The sequence below is a fragment of the Carassius gibelio genome, chromosome B22 (genome assembly GCF_023724105.1).
Source record: "Carassius gibelio isolate Cgi1373 ecotype wild population from Czech Republic chromosome B22, carGib1.2-hapl.c, whole genome shotgun sequence".
NCBI lineage: Eukaryota > Metazoa > Chordata > Actinopteri > Cypriniformes > Cyprinidae > Carassius > Carassius gibelio.
Window position 1 is genome coordinate 5,963,252 of NC_068417.1, and position 23,265 is coordinate 5,986,516.

At 36.5% G+C, this 23,265-nt stretch overlaps 1 protein-coding gene and 1 long non-coding RNA gene across 2 annotated transcripts in view; one reads left to right on the plus strand and one right to left on the minus strand.

Annotated features, from left to right (window-relative positions):
• The window catches only part of LOC127987694 (uncharacterized), a 2,462,016-nt gene that overhangs the window by 1,502,921 nt on the left and 935,830 nt on the right, over positions 1 to 23,265 (plus strand). Inside the window, exons 113-117 of the mRNA XM_052590053.1 lie at positions 2,713 to 2,883; positions 3,955 to 4,125; positions 5,048 to 5,224; positions 6,856 to 7,032; positions 8,916 to 9,092. Of these exons, the coding sequence (XP_052446013.1) occupies positions 2,713 to 2,883; positions 3,955 to 4,125; positions 5,048 to 5,224; positions 6,856 to 7,032; positions 8,916 to 9,092 (873 nt within the window). The remainder of the gene's footprint in view (positions 1 to 2,712; positions 2,884 to 3,954; positions 4,126 to 5,047; positions 5,225 to 6,855; positions 7,033 to 8,915; positions 9,093 to 23,265) is intronic.
• Positions 8,925 to 23,265, minus strand: part of LOC127987774 (uncharacterized) — an 83,829-nt gene continuing 69,488 nt past the window's right edge. The window contains exon 2 of the long non-coding RNA XR_008161370.1: positions 8,925 to 9,146. This is a non-coding gene — a long non-coding RNA (uncharacterized LOC127987774). The remainder of the gene's footprint in view (positions 9,147 to 23,265) is intronic.

Sequence of the window (23,265 nt, forward strand, 5' to 3'; positions counted from 1 at the left end):
TTACTGTTAAATTTAAATTAAATTAAACATGCAGTCTTATATCTGGGGTGCACCGAAATGAAAATTCTGGGCTGAAACAGAAACCAAAAATTCTGGATGCACTTGGCTGAAAACCAAAAATGCTTTGTAATGATTATTTATTAATTTATGAAATAATATACATTTATTTTGTAAGACTTTTTAAATTTAACTCAATTTTAATGATACTGAATAAAAAAAAAAACACAAACGAATAAAATAACCACACTTTTCCTGAAAACAGCACAATAAACCTGGACAGAATTTGTTAATATTGGTAACTTTACAATAAGGTTCACGAGGTTACATACTTTAGTTTGCAATCTAAGAATGTATTGATCTTAGTTTAAGGGTTATTTCAGCCAAAAATGAGAAATTGCCTCCATTGAAAATGTATAAATACGATATACCGCCCATGTCCAGAAAGGTAATAAAACATCATCAAAGTCCATATTACATCATAGGGTCAGTTAAAATTTGTTGAAGCATCGAAAACAGGTTTTGGTCCAAAAATAACAAAAATTATGACTTTATTCAGCATCGTCATCTCTTCCCGGTCTATTGTGAGCGCGACTGCTGTGACTGTTGACGTACAGTGTGAAGTCGTAATTTTTGTTATTTTATAATTTTATAATTTTCATTTTTGCCTGAAATAACCCTTTCATATTAATTTCAACATTTACTAATTCATTATTAAAATCAACAGTTGTGCTAGTTAACAGTTAATGCACTCTTAATAAACATGAACTAACAATGAACAACTGTATTCTCATTAACTAAATTTAAGAAAGACTAATAAATACTGTAATGTATTGTTCATTGTTTGTTTGTGTTAAACATTAATCGAACCTTATTGTAAACTGTTACCTTAATATTAAATATCAATAAATTCTTTTTTATCCACTTCAATGTAACAGAATCAGTTATAAGTTGTTGGATTTATTCATTTAATTTTATTTGGACTATCTAAATAATTATAGTCCTACAAAGTTATTATTATCAGATCACAGCGTACAGATATACCATGTTTCAGCAAAGTAGCGCTACTGCAAACAGGAGCAAGATTTTTTGCCATTTTTCTCTTCGATAATTTGCAGATGTAGGTGCATACCTAAACTGAACAAAATTATAAATGCAACACTTGTTTTCACCCCAATTTTTCATGAGTTGAATTCAAAGAGCTAAGACTTTTTCTATGTACACAAAAGACCTATTTCTCTCAAATATTGTTCACAAATCTGTTTTAATCTGTGTTAGTGAGCACTTCTCTTTCTATTTGCTGAGATAATCCATCCACCTAACAGGTGTGGCCTATCAAGATGCTGATTTGACAGCATGATCAGCCTTTAGCCACTTTAACACTGTGATTCTGGCAAATACACGGCTAATGTTTCCCGGCAATTGTTTCCGGGTCGCTAGATTTTGCACTTTCACACTACCAGTGATTACCTGGAATATGTGCGTGCATTCACACACAACCCCTAAAGGTCCCGTAAAGACATGTGACATCAGGGTGTGACGTGTAATGTATGAGTCGAAAACGCTAGGCAGGTTAACTTTTACTTAAGATGGCGATCTCAGCTTCAGTGCAGAAAGTGAGGAACTAACTGATCTCTGCTTCATTACAATTTGCAAATTTTTTTGTAGCGAACATTGATCTGCCTTCAAAACACCTGGTAAAAGAGTCACGTGATATCGTGCGTCATCACTACGACACACCCTTTACAGCATTAGTTCTGACTTTTGTTCACACAGAGCTCGTTCCGGGACTGAACCCGGCAATGTTACTAGATCCCTAACCCTGGATCAATCCCGGGACGTGTTTGCGTTCACACAGAAGGCGACCCGGCAATTTACTGGGTCCAATGTTCAGTGTGAAAGGGGCTTTAGGCTGGCCACTATAAAAGGCCACTCTAAAATGTGCAGTTTACTGTATTGATGGTCCGAGGGGGGTGTCCGAAAACCAGTCAGTATCTGGTGTGACCACCATTTGCCTCACGCAGTGCTACACATCTCCATCTGATAACTTTCCGCGATGCCGTCATCTTTATTTCAGAAGGTGACCCAGCTGACCTCACCAGAAAAAAAAAAACTCAACACCAGCATCTAGTTGATTGCCAATAAATTGATTTTATAATTCTACCAAATGGTATACTAAAAGATCCGTATTGCTGCGGAAAACATTGTGATACTATACCATATTGTTTTTTCCCCCCACCCCTTGTTATAAGTATATATATCTTTTAGGGTCAAGTCAAAACTGTTTCTTGAACTTTTGTTTTCCTTTGTAATTAAAGTGCAATGCTGTTTTATTAGATTTACATGGGTTTTATGTAAAAATATCTCTTTTCAGCAAAACAAGCTGACATGTTATTATAAAACACATTGTTCCTTAGTTGTTTTTACTCCAATATTGAGTTCAACTTCTACAACTTCTGCTATAAAGCAGATGTACTCTTGCAAAACCTCAATGCATAAATGATTATCCTCCAGATTCTCCACCTCAACACTCATCCAGATAATAGAGCAGCACTTTTAAATGTATAACTCATTGCCATTAATGATATAAACCTGTTATACATTTACATATTTTATCAAGTTTTATTTGAATCAATTTGAATCAATAGATTTTTTTGTATTTAACGAATCTATTACATGTATCTAACTCTGTGATTTTATTTATTTCTCTTGTAGGCTAAATGATTGTGGCTTAACAGACAAAAGCTGTCCAGCTCTGGCTTCAGTCCTTGGATCAGATACCAATCTGAAAGAGCTGAACATGAACAATAATAATCTGCAGGACTCAGGAGTGAAGCTGCTCTGCACTGGTCTTAAAAACATTAATTGCAAATTAGAGATACTGAGGTAAGTTTTGTGACAATCATTAGTGTTTTGTTAATTGAAATTTTGACAATTTGCAGGCTTTAATTTCAGCATAAACTCCACATTTCAGGCCCCTCATTTATCAACCGTGCATATGCACAGATGTGTGTGTAACGAGTGCGGAGGAACAGTCTCATGCAAAGTGTGGGATCTTCCGTCTTGTACTTTAACGTAGGAATGTGTGTAAATATAAGCACAACTCTGAGCATGCTTAAGCAGAGAATCTAGTGCTAGAATGGCAATACTACAAAAAGAAAGTGCTACTGTGTGTTTCCTGTGTCCTTTAATTGCAAATACTACATTTATAAATGAATATTTCAAGTTAGATGAGATATTTAGTCTTGTTTATCTCCCCAGGAAATAAGACTAAATATATTTTTGCTTATGTAGTAAATGCATCTTGATTTAAAGTAAAAACAAGACAAAAATAATAAGGTATGCCTTTTTTTGCGTGCAGCTGGGAAGTCATTTGAAATGTAGCTTTAGTGTCATGACTGATCTTGCTTTGCTGCAGGATTCTGCAAACCATGCTCTGTGCAGAAAACATGTTTAAAAAGAGCGCACTGATCTGTTTAGTGAGCGCACAGAATGTCTTCTCAGTCGGTACTGCTTTCTTTTTCCATTATTTAGGGTGAGGACATTACACATTCACATGATTTATAAAGGGAAGTGTTGTCACCATATAAGGTTTATTGGAGGCGTTTCTGAATGCAAATTACAGTGTTTAAATGTTTTTTTTTTTTTTTTTAAGTCTAGATCTAGGCACGAGTAGATTAGATAGAGTAGACAGATTACTGGATCTCAATGTTCTGCACGAGTGAATCAGATCGCTGTTCTACTGCAGGATAAACACTGTACACTCAAGACATTGACATACATTATTTCAATGTTACAAGGACATTTTTAAATTATTGCTACTGGGTGTTTTTTGTGCGTCTTGTATAAGAGATTGCTGACTGAATGAGTTGCCATCATCATCATCACCAGTATTTGTCAGCTAAAACATACTGGTAAATATTAAGATTATAACTGAAGTGTTATCTCTTTATGCAGTCTGAAGAACAACTGTATCACAGAAGGAGGTTGTCATGCTCTGGCTGCAGCTCTAAATTCAAACCCTTCAATTCTGACAGAGCTGGATCTGAGCAGGAATAAAATAGGAGACTCTGGAGTGACAGAAATCTCCAGTCTGCTGAGAAATTCACAGACACTACAGATACTCAGGTCTGAATTTGGTTAATCTAAACATGAATCAATGTTAAGCTCCAGCCAACTGTCTGTAAACTGGTGCTGTGTCACAAGGAATGGGTCAGAGATGTGAAATTGGTGTGTTGGTGTAGATACATTTATAAAATATTAAGTGCTATTAAATATTAAATATTAAATAAGTCGCACCTGACTATAAGTCACAAGAACAGCCAAACTATGAAAAAAAGTGTGACTTATAGTCCGGAAAATACGGTAACACACACACAGACCGTGAACGCTCGCACACACACACACACACACACACACTCACACACCCACACTGTAAACACACACACACCGTGAACAGACACACGCACACTCTCACACACACACACACACACTCACACACACAGTGAACACACACACACACTCTCTCTCTCTCACACACACACACGCGCACTCTCTCACACACACTTACACACACACTCTCTCTCTCACAAACACACACACACACCTGCGGCGCTGAGGAACAGTTGGGGTTCAGTTCTTGCTCGAGGGTCTCATCTCAGTCAATCACCGGAGATCACAGTAATCCAGTTCATTAATGGACTTAATTATTATTTTCATTATTTTTTATTCACTCAGACATGTACAGTAAAGAATGACAATAGCAAAAAAAGTTAAAAATGTTTTTAGGTAAATTGTAATTCAGAAACATAATTGTCTTGCTTTCTCACATTTTAACTCAATTTTCACATTTTATCTTATTTTAAGTAGTTCTGTAGTTCATCCTGTGTCTACTATGTTCATCTTTTTTCTTCTGTTTTTGTTTATCGTCATATAATAAGGTTTTTGATAATGTTTTATTTATTGCACTGTATGTTGTTAACACATGATGAATTACTCACACATGAACATAACGTGTCTGATTCATTGTGTTTTCTCTTTCTGTCTTCAGTCTGAGTTATTGCAGTATTACAGAGGAACAGTGTCTCATCCTGACTTCAGCTCTGAAATCAAACCCATCACACCTGAGAGAACTGAAGCTGAGCATGAATAAACTACTAGGAGACTCTGGAGTGAAACACCTCAGTGATCTACTGATGAACACACAATTCAAGCTGGAGAAACTACAGTTAGTATCATTATACTCTACAGCAGTTACAGTCAGATTGATTTATCAGGGTATATCATTTATTTCCAAAAATGAATGTACCCTTGTGATCTTTAATGAAAATAACTATCACTTTCTCTCATAAACACATCTCTTCTCTCGTCTGATGATGTGAAGGAGGGAAAACTTTATTCATTTAGCAGATGCTTTTATCCAAAGAGACTTACAGATGAGGACAGTGGAAGCAATCAAAAACAACAAAAAGAGTAATGATATATAAGTGCTATAACAAGTCTCAGTTAGCTTAACACAGTACACGTAGCATGGGATTTTAAATTATATAATAAATAAAAAGAAAACAGATAGAATAAAAAAAAGAATAGAGCAAGCTATTGTTAGACGTCTTTACGTCTTTTTTTTAAAGAATAGAATTAGAATAGTGAGTGTTAAAGTTAGAGGGTCAAATAAAGATGGAAGAGATGTGTTTTAAGCCGATTCTTGAAGATGGCTAAGGACTCAGTTGCTCGGATTGAGTTGGGGAGGTCATTCCACCAGAAGGGAACATTTAATTTAAAAGTTCGTAAAAGTGACTTTGTGCTTCTTTGGGATGAACAATCAAGCAACGTTCACTTGCAGAACGCAAGCTTCTAGAGGGCACATAAGTCTGAAGTAACAAATTTAGGTAAATGGGTGCAGAACCAGTGGTAGTTTTGTAGGCAAACATCAATGCCTTGAATTTTATGCGAGCAGTTATTGGAAGCCAGTGCAAATTGATAAACAGAGGTGTGAGTGTATTCTTTTTGGCTCATTAAAAATTAAACTTGCTGCCGCGTTCTGGATTAATTGTAAAGGTTTGATAGAATTGGCTGGAAGACCTGCTAAGAGGGCATTGCAATAGTCCAGCCACAGAACAAGAGCTTGAACAAGGAGTTGTGCAGCATGTTCCCAAAGAAAGGGCTTGATCTTCTTGATGTTGAATTAAGCAAATCTGCAGGATCGGACAGTTTTAGCAATGTGGTCTGAGAAAGTCAGCTGATCATCAATCATAACTCCAAGGCTTCTAGCTGTTTTTGAAGGAGTTATGGTTGATGTGCCTAACTTGATGGTGAAATTGTGATGAAACGATGGGATATTGTTTGCAATAACAAACAATTATCAGCTTTTCATCAGAAACTCATGAATTCCTGACCTGCAGTTTTGTTTTTAAAGTGGTTTCACTCAGACATGCATCACAATAAGAACAAAATATGATCACAAAATCTTGTACTTGTTGACTCTAATCTACGATCTTAAAATATATTGAATTAAATTTTCATTTCTGAACAGAATTTTCTTTGTTACATTTAAAATAAATTTGAACATTTTAATGTTATTTTTAAGATGCTTCTGTAGTTGATCCTGTATCTTAATCACATTATTAATCACAAACCTCTTTTTTTTTTTTTTTTGGTCTAACTAAAGATTCTCTAGACTTGAAATGTAACTAATATCCTCAATATCCTAGTTCTTTATGGCTGTGTAATTATTTATTTATCGTTTTCAGGTTTCAGCATCATTTTATTTATTGCACTGCATGTTGTTAACACATGATGAATTACTCACAGATGAACATAACGTGTCTGATTCATTATGTTTTCTCTTTCTGTCTTCAGTCTGTGTGATTGCAGTATTACAGAGAAACAGTGTCTCATCCTGACTTCAGCTCTGAAATCAAACCCATCACACCTGAGAGAACTGAACCTGAGCAGGAATAAACTACTAGGAGACTCAGGAGTGAAACACCTCAGTGATCTACTGATGAACACACAATTCAAGCTGGAGAAACTAGAGTTAGTATCATTATACTCTACAGCAGTTGCACTGAGATTAAAGATTACTTTTACTTTCATAGTCACCATGAAATTAAAGTTTACAGTTATTATTTTTTATGGAATATTGCAGTGCTGAAATGATTTTTCTGTGCACATAATGTATTTCTAATCCTGATCTTTGGTCTGAATAACTTTCCTTCTCACATCTGTCATGAATCCTGTCCGCGATCTTCTGTCCGCTCTCCACCAGAGGTCCTCCTCCTATTATATTGACTCACACTACACAGACTGTTATGTGTCCCCCGGACTACATTTCCCATGATCCATTGCACTGATTAACCATAATTGAAGGCGATTCATCTTTGATTATTAATGTGTTATTTAATATCTTGATAGTGAACTGCGGTTCTGTGTATTAAATGCTGCTCCATCTGAAATCAATCACTTTAAATAATAGTGTAAGTATTAAAATAACAAACTCAAATGGACAAAAATGTGTTTTAAGCTTATTAATATTTTGAGTCTCTTCTCCCTCACCTCACAGTGCTTTAGTTCAGGGCCTGCTTTCTTCTTGTACATATCACACACACACACACACACAGACACACACACACACATTTTTCGATGAGTCCACTAGTGATAATAATGTTACCTGCTTGACAGAAAAGGTTGCCAGGTTTTCAAAACAAAATCCACCTAATTGCTTCTCAAAACTAGTCCAAACTAACCACATTTCGAGGGGGTCCCTTGGTAAAAATAGCGTTCCGAAGCTAAAATACACGTCACTGGGGTCGTTTCAACCCACGGCAACATTGATAAAGTTTCAAATCCATGAGAAAACTGCAGACTTGGCAACACTGTGAGGTTAGTAATGTCTACAACAGACACAAGCGCTGTCTCCTGCTGCACTTATAGTAGTACGACTTTCCTCTGTGGATACACTTCCTCACAAGTGCAATTCTAGCTTTTACGCCCAATTTACGCCCCTGCATGTGATTTATTGAGCAGCCCTACATTCAGAAGAGCACATCAGTTTTTCAGCCTGGTTCTCTTCTGAGAAGCTGGTGACCCATCAAATATAACAACAAAACATACATTAATAATAGTAATGATATTATTGCATTTTATTAAGTGTTTATTTAAATAAAATAATAAACTAAATAATAACGTGTAATAATTATATTATATTTTAAAATAAAATGGGACTATTAAATACAAATACAATTATTTTATAGTAAACTTAAAAATAAAGTGCTAATATTTTTATTATTATTTGAATTTGAATTTCTTTAATTTTTCATCTTCAAACTTAAACTCAGCAAGCTTTTATTTTGGCGGGTTGCCCGTAAGTCTATGTGCTTCTGGGTTTAGTCTAAAGAGCGTCAGTGAATGAAATGTCACAGTTCTGCATTGTGCTTTGAAAACATTAACAGGAAGCCTAGATTTATTCTTTCAGTTTGAATAGAAATCTTATACACTACAGTCTGTCGACCTAAAAAATGGTAATTGTGCATTAATAGCAGTCAACCATGTCGGTCCACAAACACACACTCTGAACTCATTTACAGCACATTTCTTATTTTGGTCGCGCATGCGATAATAATTTAATTGAATAAAATCAAATAAAAACTTGAAAAAAAGCTAACTGAGACTTGTTATAGCACTTGTTATAGCAAATTGCTCATTTGTTGATTTTGATTGCTTCAGTTGTCGTAATTTATAAGTCACTTTGAATAAAAGCATCTGCTAAATGATGAAATGTAATGGAAATATAAGGTTTTGGCAGTTTTTAATTTGTATTTCTTTTAAATTATTGCAGTGTATGGCGTTAACACATGATGAATTACTCACAGATGAACATAACGTGTCTGATTCATTATGTTTTCTCTTTCTGTCTTCAGTCTGTGTAGATGCAGTATTACAGAGAAACAGTGTCTCATCCTGACTTCAGCTCTGAAATCAAACCCATCACACCTGAGAGAACTGAACCTGAGCTGGAATGAACTACTAGGAGACTCTGGAGTGAAACACCTCAGTGATCTACTGATGAACACACAATTCAAGCTGGAGAAACTAGAGTTAGTATCATTATACTCTACAGCACTTACAGTCAGATTAAAGATTACTGTTTACTTTCAGGAAAAGGAAAGGAAAGGATGTGACATGTGGCCAAATATAGTGTCCCATACTCTGAACATGTGCTCTGCATTTAACACACACACACACACACACATCTGAGGAACAGTTGGGGTTCAGTTCTTGCTCGAGGGTATCATCTCAGTCGTGGTATTGAAGGTAGAAGAGAGCGCTGGATATTCACTCTCTCCACCTACAATCCCTGTTGGACCTGAGACTCGAACCCACAACCTTCAGCTTACAAGCCTGACTCTCTCACCATTAGACCACGACTGACCAATAAAACAAACCCAAAAGAAAAGATTAACAAAATAGATTCAGATATAGGATCAACTATAGAACTACTTAAAATCATATTAAAATAAGTTAATATAATAAGTTTATTATTGGTTTATTATAATATAATAATAAAATCATATAATAAGGTTTTTGGCAGTGTTTTAATTATTACACTGTATGGTGATAACACATGATGAATTACTCACACATGAACATAACGTGTCTGATTCATGGTGTTTTATCTTTCTGTCTTCAGTCTGTGTGTATGCAGTATTACAGAGAAACAGTGTCTCATCCTGACTTCAGCTCTGAAATCAAACCCATCACACCTGAGAGAACTGAACCTGAGCTGGAATCAAATAAAAAACACAGGACTGAATCACTTATGTGACGTACTGAAGGATTCACGCTGTAAACTGGAGAGATTGAGGTCCGTAACATTCACAGACAAGAATCAAAATGATGAAAATCACTTTGTTTAACTCTTATGTGCTGTTCAAGATCTTTTGAGACCCCAAATGATGTTTGCTGAAATAAAAAAAAATGTTCCCTTTATCTAAATGACATGAGACTTTGTACGGTTGTCAACACTTGGTAGATCTACAAACAGAAAATTAAATTGGATTGAGATCTGGTTGTGTGTTAGTGTGAAAAAAGTCTCTCTCTGGAGACCCACATTGAAATGAATGAGGTAATGATCAAATCAAGGAGGTAACACCAGCAGATCCGCGATGGAGGAAAACACACACGCCATGTTATCCCCATTAATCAAAATTAGAAATTAGTCTTAATAAAGTGAATTTTACATAAAAAGCTCTTTTTATATAAAAAATGTAATTAATACATTTTATAAATTTACAAAATTTCAAAAAACTAAATGAATGTAGAGTAAAAACATTAATAAATGACACATTTTGTAACAAAAAGTCGTTTTGTTGGCTGTGTTCTCTGGAGAGCCCAAACAGCACGAGTGTCGTCCCCAAACGAACAGCACATAAGAGTTGAACAAAACACTTTATACTCAATATCTCATGATGAATGTGTTCACATTATATTTGTGAAAGATTCTTCATCTTAATGATTTGTTTGTAAGATGATCTCTCTTCCTCTGTTTGTCTCTTTCTAGTCTTCGTGACTGTGGCATTACAGATGTTTCTTCTTTAACTCAGTCTTTGACAAACACAAAAGCTCTGAAGTTTCTAAAAGAGCTTGATCTGAGAGAGAATAAGATTAGAGACTCAAAGCAGAAGCTCATTGATGTGCTACGAGACTCAAACTGTGAACTGAGGTGAGTAAACTTCACTTTGTGATATTAAAGAGATTCATTTACCTCTGATATGTGAACAAATATATACTTTCAAATATTAGTGAAAAGAGTTGATCAAATGATCATCAAGCTTTATTTCAAAGGGTTTGTGTCTGAATGAAATGTAAAGTTGATAAAAATGTTGAACACAAAGGAGGAAAGAGAAGAAAAGCAGACTGTCACAGCTTTCTACAGCAACAGCTGCTTTATTAATGAGATCAGTAATAGTGAATCATTAGAGTTTGAAATAGATTTGTTCAGATTGTAGGAAAACGCTGGTAAAATCAGAGCAGATTCAGCTTCAGCTCACAGTCGTCCAGCATCACATGATCAATGTCTCTGTCTCTTGTGTGTTTTTACTTTGACAAGCAACACGTCACATTACTTTACACTTACTTTCTGTAAGAGATAATGTACCTCCAGCCGCTTGTTATCACAGAATAAACCCGACAGGGTGATCAGGACTTGTGTCCTCCTGAAGAGACTTATTCTGTGATAACATCCGGCTGCATCTGCATTATCACACTTATTTATATGCTTTCTTGACACACAAGTGAAGAATTAGACACAATTTAGATTCAGCTAAACACTTCTGCTCAGTTAGCAACAACTTGAACAACAAGACACACTTTGAACAATGTCTCCTCAAGTCTACTATTAACAGGAATCTCCTGCGGTTTGGTTTGAGGGTAAATCCAGTCAGTAACTGAGGCACAAGCTAATAGCAGTTGTGTTTGAATGAAACGAGTGAGGTGCTGTGATACGAGAGAAGTCAAAGAAACGGCCGACTCAAATACCGTATGACTGTGTGTTATTCTGCTGCTAATGACACACACCTAATGAATAACACACCTCCGAATGTCACCACTGACCAATCAGAATCCAGTATTCCAGCGAGCTGTGCAATCATTTCACTTATTTACTGAGACCAACACAAACATGTTTAAACTAGAGACAAACAGCTTCAACTAGTGACACATTTAACTGAAAGATTTGTATTTCAAGACTAAATCACATATTGTTAATTATTATATCGATGTACACTCTTTAGTATGTTTCTTTATATTGACTCAATAGAGACGCAAACATATGAATGGAATTAATGTTTCTAAATGTGTTTAAAACACAATTATTGTTTTATAAATATGTATCAGGTATAGTCAATAATTAATCTGATTACAGGAATTTAATGCAACTTTTTACTCATGTACTCTTTATTCAACTAAACTCTGATCATCTTTTCTTCTATTCAACCTTACAGATTAGAATAGATAGAGAATAGAAGTTCAATCACGAAAAGCTGCTAAATGCTGTATCTCATAAAGTGAAGTGATCTTGGGAGAAGCAGTAAACATCAGCTGAAGATCCACAGGAGAGCTTCACTATTGTGTCTATGAGGAGAAATGAATGTGTGATAAATGTGTAAATGTGATCCATACAGGTGAAGAGACTCAGACTTTACAATCAAATAATGCAGCATGTGTGTTAGAAACATGATATTGAATGATTAATGTTGCTTTAGTATTCAAGCAGATGATCATTGTGTTTAATGTAAAGCTGGAACAGAGGAGGAAGAAGCTCAGATGAGTCTGTCTGGCTCTTCAGTTTAATAATATTTCTATTAAACTCATTCATAATGATTCAGATGTTTAAATGTGATTGTCAAGTGCAGCACTTAAATGTGTCAAAAGATATAAAACAAACCTACAATGTTTGAAACTTATCTCATGTTTTCTACACATTGTTATTCTATTTTACTTTATATTTAGTTGTGTGTCTGTTGTTAATGTACAGATATCCAGTATATAGTCTTTGTTCTGTGGATGGAGTCTCTCCTTCATCAAATCAACTAAACATTTTCACAAGTTAACAGCATTTGTGTCTTTCACTCTCCTCTAAATACTCAAACACATTTAGTCTTTTTAACACTTTTATATTTTCATGTAAATAAAATGCCACATACAGTTAAAAACAAGTGAAAATTTTACTTGTCTGTTTTAAGTATTATTAAACTGTTAAATACAGGCTAACTTGTAGATATGAAACAAAGCATGAATAGCTAATGCATAATAACGAAATGTTCCCATTATATGTACAGCAGGTAAAAGAAGTCAGTGTTTTTATTTATTTTTATGTTTCTCAGTTAATATATTTCTAAAGGTGCTGTACTTTCTTATTGCGCTGCATGAGTAGTTGTTGGTCAGAGATGTTTTGGAGCAGAAGATCTGCAGGATTCTGGAGGTTCATCATGTGGAAAGTTGATAGTTACGTAAAGTGTTTCTGTCGTTCTCTAACATTCAGATCTGTAAAGTAACGTGGAAAGGACACAGCTCTGATACAGAGTCATTCTAGTGTTGGACCTCCACATATTGTTCAGTGTTATAAAGCTGTTTCTGCTCTTGCTAATGCGTCTCTTGATGTCATTGTCTGTCCTCCATCATGTCTAATGATGAAGCCCAGGTCTACAAACTCCTCATTTCTACAGAGGTCTGCTCCTGTACTTTAATTGCTGAGGGGTTTGAGGTGTTCAGTGTTATCATCTCTGTTTTCTGCTTGTTGATCTTCGAGTCTAGTTGTCTGAGTCCAGATGTTTTCTCTGGTGAGGGTGTAAGAACAACAGCTAATCATCAGTGAAGTCAAGATCTTCTCTGGATAATGCTCGACTTAAACAGACAAACACCTCATGAGTCAACAGTCAGCTTTCCTCACAACGGAGAGCTCAGACTCAGATGTTGATAAAATAATCTTATAATATTCATACACCAGACAGGTGAGTATCTAGAGTACAGTATGCACAGTGTGTAGTGTGTCATTCAGGATTTCATTTGGATATAAATTAAATCCAAGCAATGGCCATTTAGTTTTATTAATGAATCTAAATGAAACCGTCAAATGGTCAGCAAATGAACTTAATGAACTTTGATGCTTGAGCAGCAAATCAGCATATTAGTATGATTTTTTTTTTTTCAGATAGCGAGCAGGACAAACAACTATGACTGGGACTGTCATACACACACTGTAAAAACATCAAAATTTTTAAGTCAAATTAACTTAATATTTTTTAGTTCAATAAAATATATATTTTTAAGTGTCTGTTACCATACACTGTAAACCCTATTATAATAAAACGCCTAGAGTTTAGTTGTCGTGTTTCTGCTCGTTGTTGTGTGGAGAACGCTTCCACAAAAGGAGTTCATTCAGAGACACACTTCATGAGGATGGGGGTAAGTGCAACAGGACGGTAGTCATTGAAGCAGGATGGAGATGGTTTCTTTGGGACTGGGATGATGGTGGTAGTTTTAAAGCATGTGGGAACAACAGCCTGACTCAGTGAGATGTTGAAAATGTCTGTGAAGACATCAGTGAGTTCTGCTGCACAGTCTCTCAGTACACGCCCAGGGATGTTGTCAGGACCCGGAGCTTTGCGTGCATTGATCCTGCTGAAGGATCTCCTCACACTGTCTGAGGTCAGCATCATCTTCTGTCTTCAGTCTTCTGTGCAGTGGTGCTGTTTTGTTGCTCAAAGCGAGCGAAGAAGGTGTTCAGCTCGTTCAGCAGAGAGATGTTGTTGTCACAGGTCCGTGGTGGGGGCTTGTAGTCCGTAATGGTCTGTATCCCCTGCCACAGGTTCCTAGTGTCTCTGCTGTCACTGAATTGATGGGCTATCTATTGAAGTTGCATGTGCTCTTTATTATATCCAACGAAGAAGAATGAACAAAGAAGAAGAATGAATAAAGAAGAAGAATGAATGAACAAAGAAGAAGAATGAATAACAGAACTGTAGTGACACAACTACATGGCAATACAACAGTGACAACTATTGGCAAATTACTATATTACAACACTCCCACTTAATTTTACAATAGGACTAAGCCATTTCTTAGTAAATTATATTAACTAAAAAAAAATCTTATGCCATGTTATACCGGTTTACACCGTAACATATTTAACACTAAACACATTCTAGCCCTTTTAAGATCAGACTAAACAGAATTAAATGAAACAAAGTCCAATCTCACTCCTAAGATACTCAAACTTCTGCCTCACCAATGGCTTGGTCAAGATGTCAGCCTTCATGTCATCTGTGGGACAATATTGCAGTTGTATTTGTCCATTCTGCACACATTCACAAATGTAATGGTAGCGAATGTCAATGTGCTTAGTTCTTGAATGATCAACTGGATTCTTTGCGATTGCAATGGCTCCTTGGTTGTCCTCCAGGATGACCACAGGAGTAGCATCCATTCCAAGATCACTCAGTAGTCGTCTAAGCCAGGTACATTCCTGAGCTGCTTGGCTAAGTGCAACATACTCAGCCTCCGCTGTTGAAAGAGCAACAGTTGACTGTTTCTTGCTGATCCAACTCACCGCTCCTCCACCCAGTAAGAACACATTTCCGGTTGTAGAGCGACGATCGTCCTGGTCTCCTGCCCAGTCAGCATCTGAGAAACCGACCAAAGTTCCAGACTCTGACCGCTCATACTTGAGAGCAAGATTCAGTGTACCCTTCAAGTACCGTAGAACTCTCTTCACTGCAGTCAGATGTGAAACATTTGGATTTGCATTGAACTTTGACACAACACTCACAGCTTGTGCTATGTCAGGCCGTGTGGCCATCGCAGCATACAGTAGACTACCAACCATAGACTGGTAAGTACTTGGGTTCACAGGCTTGCTGACACCATCGTCCCTTTTTAGCTTTACATTTGCATCAGCTGAGTTGCAACAGGGTTTGCATCATGCATACCATACTTCTGAAGAACGGCTTCAATGTAATGCTTCTGATGAAGAAACGCACAGTTTTTGTCTTTGTCCTGGATGACAGAGATTCCCAAGATATAGGACAGTTCTCTCATGTCCTTCATCTTGTAGCGCTTCTTAAGAGCGAGTTTCAGCGCTTCCATGCTTTCCATCGACTCTGTGATCAGAATTAGATCATCAACATACACAGCTAATATCTCCAGCTCCTGTCGAGATCTCACGAACACACATGGGTCTGATGTACTCTGTTTGAATCCAATGTTCTTCATGAACTCTGTGAAAGTTTTGCTCCAGCAGCGAGGGGACTGCTTCAGTCCATATATTGACTTCTTCAGCTTGCACACCAAACTTTCCTCTCCTGGTCTGATGTATCCCTCTGGTTGCTCCATATAGATTTCCTCATCCAGGTGTCCATTTAGAAATGCGGTTACCACATCCATCTGATGCACATGCATGTTCTTCTGGACGGCAAAGGACAGCAACGTACGTATTGAGCTAAAACGTACCACGGGTGAAAAAGTTTCATCGTAGTGAGCACCATACTTCTGTGAGTAACCCTTAGCCACAAGTCTGCACTTGTATCTCTCCACTCATCCCTAACTATGATGCTTGACTTTAAACACCCATCTCGATCCTATGGCTTTCCGATCCTTTGGTAGTTTCACTAAATCCCATGTCTTATTTTCCAGCAGTGATTCATATTCCAAGTCAGCCGCCTCATGCCATTCCTTTGCATTTGGACTCATCATTGCCTCTTTCAGTGTGCTTGGTTCTGCAACACAACAAACAGTAGCATAATGATCAACAGTCACCAGGTCGGCAAACTCATCATAGCCATATCTCTTAGGTGGTTTTCTGATTCTGCCACCTTCTCTAGCAGTTTCATCGACAGTAGCATCGACTGGGGTTCTCTCGTTAGTTTTCATGATAACTTCATTCTCCGAACAAGAAATATCCACTTCTTGTTTCAAGTCAAAGTCTGACTCGTTGAAGATCACATCCCGACGAATTAGAATCCTTCTTTTTTTCTTCGTCGAACAAGCGATAGCCCTTGGCATTGTTGGCATATCCCACGAAACGAAGCTTCACAGCCTTTTTGTCCAGTTTTCTTCTTTCAATGTCTGGGACATGTGCATAAGCTACGCAACCAAACACTTTCATGTGACTCACATTTGGCTGTTTGTCGCACCATTTCTGGTAGGGCGTCACTTGTTTCAGAACAGATGTGGGGAGTCTGTTCTGTATGTAAGCTGCGGTTGCTACAGCCTCTGCCCAGTAAGACTTTAGCGTGAGAGAGCATGGTTCTCGCTGCTTCAATTAATGTCCTATTTTTTCTTTCTGCAACACCATTTTGCTGAGGTGTGTGAGGTACAGTTGTCTCATGGTGGATACCTTGAGCCTTCAAGTATTCTTGAAATTCTTTGGATGTGTATTCCCCACCATTATCCGTTCTGAGTCTTGCTTTTTTCTGTCCGCACTCATTGGATAATATTTTCTCAAATTCCTTGAATTTGCAAAGAACTTCACTCTTCTGTTTCATAAAGTACACCTTGCAACATCTAGAATAGTCATCAATAAAAGTCCTAGGTCCCCTTCTATTTTCAATATATATGTTGCCCCTTGGTAATATTATTAGAAAATATGGAATTAGCTTCCACTGTTATGCTGATGATACTCAGCTATATATCTCAACGAGACCAGATGAAACTTCCCAATTATCTAAGCTAACAGAGTGTGTTAAAAATGTGTTAAAAAAGATTGGATAACACACAATTTTCTCCAATTAAATTTGGATAAGACAGAGATACTAATTATTGGACCAAAAAACACTACACAGAATCTTGTAGATTACAATCTGCAACTAGACGGATGTACTGTTACTTCCTCTACAGTCAGAAATCTGGGTGTTATATTAGACAGCAATTTGTCTTTTGAAAATCATATTTCCAATGTTACAAAAACTGCATTCTTCCATCTTAGAAACATTGCCAAGCTACGAAACATGTTATCTGTTTCTGATGCAGAAAAGCTAGTTCATGCATTCATGACCTCTAGACTGGACTATTGTAATGCACTTCTAGGTGGTTGTCCTGCTTCTTCAATAAACAAGCTACAGGTAGTCCAAAATGCAGCAGCTAGAGTCCTTACCAGGTCAAGAAAATATGATCATATTACCCCAATTTTACAGTCTCTGCACTGGCTACCTATTAAGTTCCGTATCAGTTACAAATTATCATTACTTACCTATAAGGCCCTAAATGGTTTAGCTCCAGCGTACCTAACTAGCCTTCTACCACGTTACAACCCATCACGCTCCCTAAGGTCACAAAACGCTGGACTTTTGGTCGTTCCTAGGATAGCAAAGTCCACTAAAGGAGGTAGAGCTTTCTCACATTTGGCTCCAAAACTCTGGAATAGCCTTCCTGATAATGTTCGGGGTTCAGACACACTCTCTCTGTTTAAATCTAGATTAAAAACACATCTCTTTCACCAAGCATTCGAATAATGTATCTTTTTAATTGTGAGTGTAGTTGCATCTGTTCAAAGGTGCATTTTTATTCATTGACTTGGGTTAAACTAATTTTACTTTGTTGGATCAGCAGCTATGCTAATGATGTCTGTATTTTGTTTCTATGTTTCGCCACGGGATTTACATCCCGTGGTAACTAGGATTTAAACAAGCTCCAGTCTGGATCCAGAACACCTGAGAAGAGATGATGCTGACCCTCAGAGGACCCCAGATGATGCTACCTTGAATCAACAAACAGAACTAACAATTATTGCTAAATGTGTGACTGAATCATATAATAACTTAATTAATAATATTGATAGTTCATCGTCTAGCTGACTACATCTTGTATTATTATTATTATTTTTATTTTTTTCTAAAATCCTGTCAAATGTGCACAAACTACTAGCTACTACTAAATATTGTAGAAACATAATTTTCTGTAAAGTTGCTTTGTAACGATTTATTTTGTAAAAAGCGCTATACAAATAAACTTGAATTGAATTGAATTGAATTGTATCTTTTAGTAGTTTAAAGTCTTATTTTTTTTCTTCTGCTTATATGAACTAAACATTTTTACTTCCACTCCACACAAAATGCCATATGAAAATATGAGAGAGCGAGCAGTTACAACAAGTGATCTGTTCTGGATCCATAAAGCAGTTGGAGAATCTGTGAAATCAGTCTGAGAGGAGAAACTATTTGATCAGACACGAAGAACAAACCGACTGAAGACAGTTACAGGAGAAACCAGAGTCAAAGACTCTCAGGATCTCAGGATCAAACACTGCTTTAACACATTTTTAACATCTATATTTGGCTCAGCTTATTTCTGTTGAACATGACAGCATTGATCTCCAGGAAGCTCAGAAGAGCTGATGATCTTGTGCATCAATGCTGAATAAATCGAGGGTTATTTAGCTGACAGGAGAGTTTCACTTCACTTTACTACAGAGCAGCCTCACATCAGCTCATCTGTCTCATCTCTCATTACTGATCCAGTTTGTCTCTTCATATCTGTGGACTCAAACCGCTCAAGATGTTTGACACAGTTTGCTTCTGGTTGTGTTTGTGGCATATGCTTGGTGAGTTTGAAATGTGTATTTTTCTTTTTCTCTCAAATATGTGTGTGTGTGTTTTTCTAAATATCCTTTCTATAAAAACAGTGAAGCTCAAACAGCAGCAGCTTTAGTTTCAGTCGTGACGTGATTCTCATCTGAAGAGTTTTCTGTGTATGAATTCAGCTCAAATCAACTTCAGTTCCTGTGTCGGCAAATGGGTTTTATTCAAAATCAACACGAAGATTTTTTTCTTGTTGTTGTTGTTTGGATATTATTGGTCCATGATTTACATTTGACACTGTTTACTTCAGTAAACCTTCACCTTAATCTGTGACAAACTCTGTTTGTGTTTGTTCTTCAGGTGTGTTTCTGATTCAGATGAAGTGAAGTCAGTGTCTGTGATGGAGGGAGATTCAGTCTCTCTACAGACTAACACTGAACTACACACAAATGATGAGGTATTCTGGACATGTGGACACTCAGAGACTCGTACAGCTGAAATTGATAAAGACACTGGAAGATTCTCCACATGTGATGTTCTTGATGAGAGATTCAGAGACAGACTGAAGCTGGATCATCAGACTGGATCTCTGATCATCACAAACACCAGAAACACAGACTCTGGACTTTATCAAGTGACCATCAGAGAGAGAAGATTGACCACATACAGATTCAATCTTACTGTCTCTGGTGAGTCACAATTACATTTGTGTCATTTGTGCTGACTGTTTTCATACAAATATTTTCATGAACCAAATCAAAAAGAAATAAACATATATATTTAAAAACATTTATTCAGAGACCATAAAATGTCAATAGTGCTCAGTGCAGTATAACTTCAGAATGATCTTTATTGTCAGTTGAAGTATTTTTACACACCTAACACATTTAAAAGACGGTCCATGGTTTAATGTGAGATACAGATGAATATTTAAGTTGATGTAAACTCTTCTCTCCACTGCGTCGATCTGTCATCCTCCATTCAGCTTCAAACTGCATGTAACATATACGACAGTCAAGACAATAAAATTCTCTCCCAGATGATTCACTGTTCCTATTATACCTGAACTGTAAATAAAGTGCCATGTTTTTATTTTATTTTATATAAAATAACTTTATCTTGCCAGAGTTTGGTGCTGTTTCTAAATCGTGTAACTTTCTGCCGGGTGTCTGTTATGTTAATGAGGAAACTTGCAAAGATGGGAATTCTGACGCATATGTGTGTGTTTATGAAATTGTTCAAAGCCAATAAATTAGCAAACAAACAATGCACCTCCTCTCACACAGAAAAAGAGACGGCACATACAGCTCTGGTGTTTGTGTTTCAATGACTTAAAATCAGTTTTAAAACAAAAACACGTCTTAAAAATGTGTGTCCATGCTACAAATGTAGTCCCTCATTTAAAAGAGTTTTCTAACCTGCATTTGGGCCCAGACCCTGTTCTTTCTTCGGCGGTCTCTATCGCCCCGTGACAGAATTCAGCCAGCAACATGGGTCCAGCACGAGCCTCCCGAGGCGACGGCGTCCGCTCACAAACCTGCCTGAGAAAACAAACATAAGCAGAAAGTTATCACATGGACAGACAGGACAGACCCTGACCTCCTTCTAATGTTACTGAATTCTGACTCTTCTAAATAAACGTCCACAAAGCTATTTGCATAAAACACACCCAAACCGTCTCCATTTAAGGGCTTTATGAACAAACTTGTGTTTCACGCTTCTAGTCTTTGCAACTTTAGGGATCTTATCTATTCATGAACACCTTGTAACACTCCAGAGAAAAAGAAAAGTTGAAATTGCATCATATCTTCCCTTTAAGACCAAGTAGAGTTCTCTGCTGTCTAGTCACAATCACTTCAGCTCACACCGAGTGGGACTTTAATTTCTGCAAATCAGTTTGGGGGAATGCAGAGATGTGATTATTGATGGGAAGCACAACATCCACATCTTTCACTATTGGAAGTAAATATTGTTAAATAGAGAAACAAAATCAATTTGAACTTTTAGCGTATTATTGAACTTGGACCTCATTATTAGTCCAGGGCCCTGCACACACACACACACACACATGTTTACTGTACAAACACAAAACACAATTTACTAGATCATTCCCTCAATTTATAAATTGTGCACACGATTTAGAAATTGAGATAATGAATTAGCAAATTGGGGGAACAAAATAGTAACTGTCTTCACATTTTAGTACATTGGGAACAATAAGTAAATCATGCACACAATTTTTTTTTTTTTTTTTAATTTATTTATTTTTTTGCATGTCATGTGCAGGGCTCCATAAAATTTAAAGGGGACTTAGGCAAACACAAATTTGTAGTCAATATGGAGCTGGTCACAATTTTTTAGGGGGGCTGAGTATGACTGCAGTTCAGTTTTGAAACCATCAGATTTTTCATTTGATCCTATTTGTAGAGGATATTTGTGCATATTTACATTTTATATCTCTCTCACACGCAAACTCTTTCTCTCACACACACACACACACTATCTCTCTCTCTCTCACACACACACACACACACACACCGTAAGAAGACACAAGCACACTCTCTCTCTCTCTCTCTCTCTCTCTCACACACACACACACACACACCTGCAGCGCTGAGGAACAGTTGGGGTTCAGTTCTTGCTCGAGGGTCTCATCTCAGTCAATCACCAGAGATAACAGTAATCCAGTTCATTAATGGACTTAATTATTATTTTTATTATTTTATTTATACACTCAGACATGTACAGTAAAGAATGACAATAGCAAAAAAAAAGTTAAAAATGTCTTTAGGTAAATTGTAATTCAGAAACAGAATTTTCTTGATTTCTCACATTTAAACTCAATTTTCACATTTAATGTTATTTTAAGTAGTTCTGTAGTTCAACCTGTGTCTACTTTGTTCATCTTTTTTCTTCTGTTTTGGTTTATGGTCATATAATAAGGTTTTTGGTAATGTTTTATTTATTGCACTGTATGGTGTTAACACATGATGAATTACTCACACATGAACATAACGTGTCTGATTCATTGTGTTTTCTCTTTCTGTCTTCAGTCTGTATGGATGCAGTATTACAGAGAAACAGTGTCTCATCCTGACTTCAGCTCTGAAATCAAACCCATCACACCTGAGAGAACTCAACCTGAGTCTGAATCAAATAAAAAACACAGGACTGAATCACTTATGTGACGTACTGAAGGATTCACGCTGTAAACTGGAGAGATTGAGGTCAGTAACATTCACAGACAAGAATCAAAATGATGAAAATCACTTTGTTTAACTCTTATGTGCTGTTCAAGGTCTTTTGAGACCCCAAATGATGTTTGCTGAAATAAAAACAAATGTTCCCTTTATCTAAATGACATGAGACTTTTTACGGTTGTCAACACTTGGTGCTATTCTTTATATATACAATTCTATTCTTTTTATATAAAAACCTATTTAAAAACCTATTTTTAATTAATACATTTTATACATTTACAAAATATCATAAATCCTTCAAAAAACGACATAAATGTAGAATAAAAACATTAATAAATTACACATTTTGTAACAAAATGTCCTTTTGTTGGCTGTGTTCTCTGGAAACCCAAACAGCACGAGTTTCGTCCCCAAACAAACAGCACATAAGAGTTCAACAAAACACTTTATACTCAATATCTCATGATGAATGTGTTCACATTATATTTGTGAAAGATTCTTCATCTTAATGATTTGTTTGTAAGATGATCTCTCTTCCTCTGTTTGTCTCTTTCTAGTCTTCATGACTGTGGCATTACAGATGTTTCTTCTTTAACTCAGTCTTTGACAAACACAAAAGCTCTGCAGTTTCTAAAAGAGCTTGATCTGAGACTCAATATGATTAGAGACTCAGAGCAGAAGCTCATTGATGTGCTACGAGACTCAAACTGTGAACTGAGGTGAGTAAACTTCACTTTGTGATATTAAAGAGATTCATTTACCTCAGATATCTGAACAAATATATACTTTCAAATATTAGTGAACAGAGTTAATCAAATGATCATCAAGCTTTATTTCAAAGGGTTTGTGTCTGAATGAAATGTAAAGTTGATAAAAATGTTGAACACAAAGGAGGAAAGAGAAGAAAAGCAGACTGTCACAGCTTTCTACAGCAACAGCTGCTTTATTAATGAGATCAGTAATAGTGAATCATTAGAGTTTGAAATAGATTTGTTCAG